Here is an 8,896-nt window from a genome sequence, read left to right on the forward strand (position 1 = left end):
TATATATATATATCATATTTCTTCTCTTTTTAGTTAATGCTTTTCAGTTTTACCTATAGAGAGAGGTATAAAACCTAGACTATTTATTTAATTTCACATTTATTGGAGTCCAAGTTCCCCGTGACACCTCATACTCATTACAGAAGCTTTGCTAGTCAGCTGGGGTGGGGCAGGCGCTGTGCCTGGGGATTCTCACCACTCGTGGAGAAAGCCTCTGTGGGGAGCCAGGACCCTGACCTTGAGAGGCAGCAGGTGGCCAAATTGGAGACAAGCCCTTTCTGAACACCAAAATGAAACAATTGTTTCAGCTAGAGGAAAGGGCAGCCGATTTAAGATTTACCTTAAATTCAGTCTGGCTGTAACTGATATCTGCTCCAGTTGTCTGAAATACACATAAAAAGTAAACATTATTTGATGTAATCCTCTCAAGAATTTTAATTAGTACATTGAAAAAAATCATAAACTGTATTCTGGAAAATAGCTTGTCAGACTTAGTAGCCCTGCCGTTCTCCCAGGCTCTGCATAAGCCATGGATCTTTGTTGCCGCCTCCTCCTGCCCTTCTACCCTTAAATGAGTGGGAAAACTCAGAGTCGGGTGAAAAGGCTGTTTTAAGTCATTAATCAAACTGGGTGTTCTCTCTCTCTCTCTCTCTCTCTCTCTCTCTCTCTCTCTCTCTCTCTCACACACACACACACACACACACACACACACACACACACACACACACACCCCTGTAACCTCAACAGGACCGGCACCACAGGTTCTGGGCTACATGGAGGCCCTATTATCTATCTTTACTTCAAGTTTGTTCCTTCCTTTCCACAGTTCTGCACAAGCCCTTCTCTAGACTTTCTGCCTCACTGCATTGCCCCCCCCCTTCCGCCTGTCTTTATAATTTCAGTCTTAACAAACATGGCCCATCTGTGAGCTTCGTTCATAAGCAGGTGAGTGGTTGGGATGAGCCTGGACTATATTCTGGATGGCGTGGGCGCCGCTCCTGCTCTCATGGAAGTCCCAGTCTCCAAGAAAGACATACATGAAGTGGAAATTAAGAAACAAATACTGATATGGGTGCAGTGGTATGTATCTTTAGGCATAGCTACTGAGTCAGGAGGATTGCTTGAGCGGAAGTTCTTCAGGGATAGCCTGGGTAACAGAGCAGTAAAGTAAGACTAGAGTGATGGGCCAACCATTATGTCAGCTCCCTGGAGGGGTATTTTAATTTGAGGCTACCCTGAGCCACATAATGGGCACTGGAGCTGCCCAGTGAGTCCCTGTCTATGAAAACGATAAATAAGGAAACAGGCTAGGATTCCATACAGTGGTAGAGTGCCTAGCATGCTAAGGCCCTGAGTTTAATTGATTGCTAAAATTTTAAGCTTAACACACACACATACGTATCTGTTTACAATACATCTGTATCAGTGCTAACTGTTAAGTGGAGCGGCAGCAGAGAGAGGACTTTCTCCAGGGAGGGTGAGAAGGCGGCTTTAAAAGTGGTTAGACTGGCTAGGCACGGGCGGCACAGCCGGGTGGTAGTGGTGGCACATGCCGGCTTTAACACCAATCCCAGCACTCGGGAGGCAGAGACAGCTGGATCTACACATGAGTTCCAGGACAGGCTCCAATGCTCCAGAGAAAGCCTGTCTTGAACAAAACAAACAAACAAACAAGAAGTGGTTAGGCTGGTGGTCAGGTGGAGGAGGCCTTTGGTCATGGAGTGGTCTGAGCACCCAGGGCCACTGTGGGAGGAGGAGCAGGAAAGCATGCCCGAATGCCCTGCTTCTCTTCTACGGTGGTGGCAGTTCTCAGCTCCACTGCCCCAGCTGACAAGCGTCTGGGGACATCTTTCTTAGCAGGATCACTTTTAATTGCTGGTCCCAGTCACGTCTGCCTGCCCCAAGCACTCCCCATTAGACTTCTTCATAAGTACACACCCCACACTGTTTACTTGAAGTAATGGCCCCTGCCTGTTCTCTGACTCCTTCCCAAGAGAAAGAAAGTTGGCCTCTTAAAGGAGGGGATTTTTTTGTATGCCTGTAATCTCAGCACTGGAGACTGTGAAGAAGGGATGCTGTAAATTCCAGGTCAACTTGGGTCACAGTGAGACTGTCCTAGCTAGGTTTCTGCTGCTGTGATAAAACACTGACTGAAAGCTGCGCAGTGGTGGTGCACGCCTTTAATCCCAGCACTCAGGAGGCAGAGGCAGGTGGATCTCTGTGAGTTCAAGGCCAGCCTGGTATACAAAATGAGTTTGGGACAGCCTGTTACACAGAGAAACTCTGTCTAAAAAACCAAAAACAAACAAACAAACACTGACTGAAACCAACTTGAGGGTTAACTGGGCTTACATTCAGATCACAGTCACCCGTTGAGGGAAGTCAGGAACCAGGGAGGAAGACGGCTTACTGGCTTCTTCCCCATGGCTTCCTACACTTGCTTATACAACCCAGAAACTGATAGAGGCTGTAATTCCCCACAGACAAGCCCAGGGACCAATCCAATGGAGGCTGTTCTTATACTAACGGTCCCTTCTCAAGTGATTCTAGCTTGTGTCAATTGACAAAACCTAACCAGCACAGAGGCCCTGACTGAAAATAAATGGATAAATAAAAATTTAAAGCTTTTTATTTAGTTTATTTTTTATTTATTTACTATTGGCTGGCCTGGAATTGACTGTATAGTCCAGCCTGGCCTTGAACTCACAATTCTTACACCTCAGTCTCTTGAGTAGTGGGATTGCAGTCATGTACTGCCATGCCTGGATGATTTTACTGTCTAAATGCAGAGCATTACCATGGTTCCCCAGAGCAGAGCCTTGTAAGCAGGGCACTAAGAGGTGCTGACTTCTGTCCCGTCACCCTGTCTCCCCGTTGTTGGCCTTGCACGCAAGCACCCCTACTCGTTGAGCCACCTTGGGCCCTCCTAATTTTAAAAACTTACATGTCAGTAGTAACAAATGTTCTTAATTCTCCTTCATTGGAGATTGTGGGGTTTTGGTTTTGTTGTTGTTGTTGTTTTTCTGAAGTTTAGTTTTACTGTAAGGAGAATTCTGTGACAATAGTCTTTTTTCTTTCAATATTTAAAAGATGTTGTTGGGGCTGGAGAGATGGCTCAGCAGTTAAGAGCACTGACTCTTCTTCCAGAGGTCCTGAGTTCAATTCCCAGCAACCACATGGTGGCTCACAACCATTTGTAATGAGGTCTGGTGCCCTCTTCAGGGGTGCAGGTACACATGCAGGCAGAGTATTGTATTCATAATAAATAAATAAATAAATCTTAAAAAAAAAAAAAAAGATGTTCTGGACTGGAGTGTAGCTCAGCGGCAGAGCCCTTGCCTGGCATACACCAGACCCTGAGCTTAGTTCCCAGTACTTAATAAAAGATTAAGAAAAAGGGGCATTGTTCTACCTTTTGGCTTCACAGTTTCTGATGAGAAATGCCCAGTCCACCATCACTGAAATGTTTCTTCCTAACATGTAGCTTGGCTGTGGTTTGGTTTTTGTCTTTTGAGACAAATTCTCGTGTATACCAGTTTGTCCTGGAATCCCTAGGTGGTGGTGGATGACCATGAACTTCTGATCCTCTGCCTCCATCTCCCAAATGCTTGGATTACAAACCTGCACCAGCACGCACGGATGGTGTGGTTCTAAGGATAGAGTCCAGGGCTTGTGAGTGCTGGACGAGCACTCTGCCGTCTGAGCCACATCCCTAGCCCCTCAGTTTTCTTTTTCCTTTGCCCTTTGCTTTTGGCGTTTAGCTCTATTATGGTGTGTCTAAGCATATATTTCTCTGTTATGGTGTGTCTAAGCATATATTTCTCTGTTATGGTGTGTCTAAGCATATATTTCTCTGTTATGGTGTGTCTAAGCATATATTTTTCTGTTACGGTGTGTCTAAGCATATATTTCTGTGGGAGATTCCTTTTTGTTTGCTTAGAGTGCTTCCCCCCGCCCCCCACCGTTTCCTTCCTTCCTCCTTCCTGAGGTAGGTCTCTCTCAGTAGCCCGACTTTTGATATTCTTTCCGTCTCAGTCTCTCGGGTACTGAGATGCTTGACATGTGCTATCGTGCCCAGAGTAGAGTTACCTATTGGTTATTTTGAATTTATATATCAATTGTATACGCTTGGAGTATAGTTGGACAATAGAGTATTTTCCTAGTAGTAAGGCCTTGGGTTAAAGCTTTTGGGCACCTTTTCTTTCTTGGGGATTCTCTGAGAAGGTGGGGTTTGGAGAGAGAGGAATGGGACTTTCTGGATCAAGCAGGAGTGAGCTGGAGGTTCCAGCCAAATACCCTCTGCAAGATCAGCAAGAGCTCCCAGCCCTGCAGCCCCTGAAGTTGTTCTTCTAGGAAGTACGTGTGGATGTTTCCTTTGTCCTTCATGTTTGCTCTTCTTTTGCTCTTTGGATCCGTCACTCACTTGTGCCACCTGGCGGCAAGTCTTAGCAGTGTTCAGCCTAGAGGTTTGTTCTCCATGATTCTGGTTTTTTCTGTGGTCAGATCTTCTCAGGGGCAGCTCTGTGTGGAGAGGGAGGTCAAGCCTTTAAAAAGGTCTTGAATGCCTTTCTTTCAGGGATCTCCCTGACAGTTTGGCCTGCTGCGCCCTGGTGTCCTGGCTAGGTAGTGTGTTTTAGTCTCCCTCTGCTGAACACATTGTGCAACTACAAGGCAAGAGGGATGAGAGAGGAGAGGAGGACAGAAAGGGGAAGGAAGCCTTTTCTGTGCTCTTGAAACAACCAGGACGTGGCCACTCCTAGGTTTGGGTTGAAGAGAAAGTTTATTGTAGATCAAAGGAAGAACATGGCCAGGGGCATCTAGAAGAGTCCAGACTGAACTGGGCCATGAGAGGAGAGAGAGAGAGGAAGAGAAGAGAGAAGGGTCAAGAGAGCAGTCATGGGCCAAAATGCCAGGAGACCACACAGCCAAACTGGCTGAGATTATATTGGGCAGAGCGGTTACTGGGGGAGGGGCCGGGAAGGGGAGGGGCTGAAGAGTTCAGGTAGGGGGCGGGGTGAGAAGTGCTGAGGAGCCAGGATTTTGTAACCGGTCAGGACTGAGGGTAGCTTATGGCCAGAGTCCTCCTTGATATGTTAATAGACACTCAGTTAGTTATTTGTCCTGGGTTTGAGACCTAACACCCTCCCTAACCACTTTCAGTTCCTCCCCACCTCCCTTCCTCCTTGGATCCATTCCTTTTCTGTCTCTCATTAGAAAACAAACAGTTGTCTACATGATAATAATAAAATACAATAAGATAAAAGAAAAACCAACATATTAGAATTGGACAAGACAAACAGAAGGAAAAGAGTCTAAGAGAAGGCATAAGAATCAGAGACTCTTGTTTGGACACTCAGGAATCCCATTAAAACAGTAAACTGAAAGCCATACTATTAAAAAATATATATTTTTTTGTTTTTATTTTTTCGAGACTGGGTTTCCTCTGTAGCTTTGGATCCTGTCCTGAACGAGCTCTTCTAGACCAGGCTGTCCCTGAACTCCCAGAGATCCGCCTGCCTCTGCCTCCTGAGTGCTGGGATTAAAGGTGTGCACCACCACCGCCAGGCATAGCAGTGCACACCTTTAATCCCAGCAGAGGCAGGTGGGTATCTGTGAGTTCAAGTCTTGCCTGGTCTACCTGGGTACCCTGTGCCTTTAAGAGACAAGTCCTGCCCACTCCCAATCCCTCCTGCCCAGCAGGCAAGGGGATCTCCCTCCTCCTCTCCAGCCAGCTTTCTTGCGCTCTCTCTCTTTCTCTCTCTCTCTCTCTCTCTCTCTCTCTCTCTCTGTAGAGGTGGCTTCTGCCTCTCTCCCTTCTTCCCCACTTCTTCCCCTTCTCCCCTTCTTTCTTCTCTTTCCCTCTCTCTTCTTCCCCTCCCCCCACTAAATAAACTCTATATCCAAACTCTCTCCACTTGGCATATCTGTCTCTCTCCCACCGCAGGGTACCCATGCGACCTTGGGTCACCAGCATCATGAATGATAACATACAGGATATCTATGGTTGCATAGTGAGACCCTGTCTTTAAAAAAAAAAAAAAAAGGTTTTTAGCCAGGTGGTGGTGGCGCACACCTTTAATCCCATCAGAGGCAGTTGGATCTCTTGAGTTTGAGGCCAGCCTGGTCTACGAGACCTAGTTCCAGGAAAGGCTCCAAAGCTACATAGAGAAGCTGTGTCTTGAAAAACCAGAAAAAAAAAGAAAAAAGTTTTAATTTCTTCTCCTAACTTTAAATAGATGTATTTATTTATTTATCTGTGTACATGTTTTCCTTGCACGTACATCTGTGCATCGTATGCACAATGGATGCCCAGGAACTAGAATTATCTCAAAAAAAGGCACATGGGTGTAATCACAGTACATGGGGAATAGAAGCAGAATGAGCAACCATTCAAGACCATCCTTGGCTACACATCAAGTTTTAGGGCAGCCTGGGCTACATGAGACACTTAAAAAAATGCTACCTCATTCACAGAGGATCAAGTTCATGGTTTATATCTAACTGACCAATGAGAAGTCTTTGACATAGTAAACAGGGAAGTGAGACCCACACTGTCATGGAAACCACCAAAATAGCTAAAACGGAAAATTGGCAACTTAATGACTGGGAAGAAGATGAAGTCACTGGAATCTTGAACCAACCGAGAGGAATCTTAAATTAATACAACCACTTTAAATAGTTGTTCAACATTCTTGCCAAAGCTAGTTGTAAAGGTGAGGCTCCTTTAACTAGCCATTCAGTTCATTGGTATTGGTAAACAGAAAATGTCTGTCACTTCCGCTGAAAAGACTGCACACAACTGTGCAGCATGGCCAAACACCAGGAACTCTCCATATTCTTATGGAATGGATTTATGAGCTACGGAATCTCACAGCGAAATTCTGTGTGGCGTGAGAATGAGTGGGCTACACACAGCTGTGATGATGAGTGGCTCTCAGAGGCGGTGTGTTAAAACGAGATTTGTCTCCATCTAGGTATGGGTTTCCTATGTGGGTTAAGACAGAGCTTGCTTACCATAGGCTGCTTTTCTGTCCTTCCAGCTGCTCCCCAAATAACCTCACAGAGACTTGATATTTATAAATATACGGCTGATAGCTTAGGCTTGTTTTTCCGCTAGCTCTTATAACTTAAATCAACCAGTTTCTAGTCACCTGTGTGCTGCCCCAGTTCTGTTTACTTCATATGTGTGTTTCCCATCCTGCTCACCATGCATCTCATGGCACCTCCTCTGACTCCACCCTTCTCCCCAGGGTTCTCTCTTCCCTGGAATCTCATGGCATCTCCACTAACTCCACCCTTCTCCCCAGCGTTCTCACTGCCCTGGAGTTCCTGCCAAGCCATTGGCTAATCAGCTTTTTTTTTTTTTTAAAGATTTATTTATTTATTATGTACGCAGTGTTCTGTCTGCATGTGTGCTTGCAGACCAGAAGAGGGCACCAGATCTCATTACAGATGGTTATGAGCCACCATGTGGTTGCTGGGAATTGAACTCAGGACCTCTGGAAGAATAGTCAGTGCTCTTAACCTCAGCCATCTCTCCAGCCCACTAATCAGCTTTTTATTAACAATGAGAGCACCCATCTTCACCGTGTACAGAAGGATTATTCCACAGCAGCTTGCCGTGCACAAGACCCTGGCTCTTCTGTCCTTTGGTCCACAGCACTAGACAAGAGAATTCTGTTGATCTTGTGCTTTTTTTTTTAAACAGGGTTTCTCTGCATAGTCTCGGCTATTGTATCTTTTCCTTTTCTCTCTTCTTCCCACTTCTTATAGCCTTGTCTGGCTTTGAATATGATATATAGCTGAAGATGCCCTGAACTCCCAATCCTCCTGCCTCAGTCTCCTAGATTTGAACACTTTCCTCCATATGTCATACACTTCAGTACAAACTTTCATGAGTGAATTAAGGCTTGATTCCTTTTGTTTGTTTGCTTTGTAAAGGAGTGACCTTTAGTCTATTATTGCTCCCTTATTGAACTCATGAAATTAATTTTTTTCACTTGATCCACTCACTGGGTTCTACTTGATCAAGGGTTCCTTAGGTTTGTTTATTCTTGTCAAATGGATCCCAGTGGATCAAGTGAAAAAAGTTTGCGTAGGTAGAAGATTTCTATGTCAAGAAAACTGGGTTGTCTCTTATCTCTGAATCTTCTTTTAATGTTGGGTTTGTGTGTGTGTGTGTGTGTGTGTGTGTGTGTATGCATGTGTGTGTGTGTACTGAGAATCAAAGTCGTAGGATTCCTGCATATTAAACACACTGACGTACCTACTCGCTTTACCACTGAGCTATACTGCCAGCCAAAGGAGAATAATTTTCTCTTTGTTGTTTTGAGACAGGATCTTACTGTGTAGCCCAGGCTAGCCTTCAACCTGAGGTTGTTCTGCCTCAGCTTTCCAGATTTCCAGGTGCTGAGATTGCAGCACCCTGCCCAGTTGGGAATAATGTTGAATGACAACAACAAGGAACAAACAAAAACAACGCATAGGATGGATTCCCCAATTTTACCCAAATATCCCTAATGAAAAAGTAAGGCCTGCTGTGTACAGAACTTACCTGAAGGACCTGTAGGGGAATCTCTCTTGTCCAAACCTTTGCTGGAAATCTTTGCACAGTGCACAGAGGTCAGGCAGAATGCATCTTGTGTTGATCCTTTTAAAGAAGAGCTTTTACATTCTAGTCCTAGTCCGTGGGGACCCTCTAACTGCTGGTTGTGTAACCTTATTCTGTCTGTCCTTCCCCCACCCTCTTCCTTTTGTTTTAGGGTTTTGTTGTTGTTCCTGTGTTTGTTTTTGCAGATCTTTTCACAGATGCCGCTGAGACTGAACAAATGGCCCTGAGCCTGGAAGACTCGGAAGGGGTTTATTTTGTGCCCTCGTTTAATGGATTACAGGTATT

At 45.2% G+C, this 8,896-nt stretch overlaps 1 protein-coding gene across 1 annotated transcript in view; it reads left to right on the forward strand.

Annotated features, from left to right (window-relative positions):
* Positions 1-8,896, forward strand: part of Gk5 (glycerol kinase 5) — a 67,693-nt gene that overhangs the window by 48,073 nt on the left and 10,724 nt on the right. Inside the window, exon 12 of the mRNA XM_005366666.2 lies at positions 8,797-8,891. Coding sequence (XP_005366723.1) covers positions 8,797-8,891 — 95 coding nt within the window. The remainder of the gene's footprint in view (positions 1-8,796; positions 8,892-8,896) is intronic.

This window comes from Microtus ochrogaster, unplaced genomic scaffold (assembly GCF_000317375.1).
Source record: "Microtus ochrogaster isolate Prairie Vole_2 unplaced genomic scaffold, MicOch1.0 UNK12, whole genome shotgun sequence".
Taxonomy (NCBI): domain Eukaryota; kingdom Metazoa; phylum Chordata; class Mammalia; order Rodentia; family Cricetidae; genus Microtus; species Microtus ochrogaster.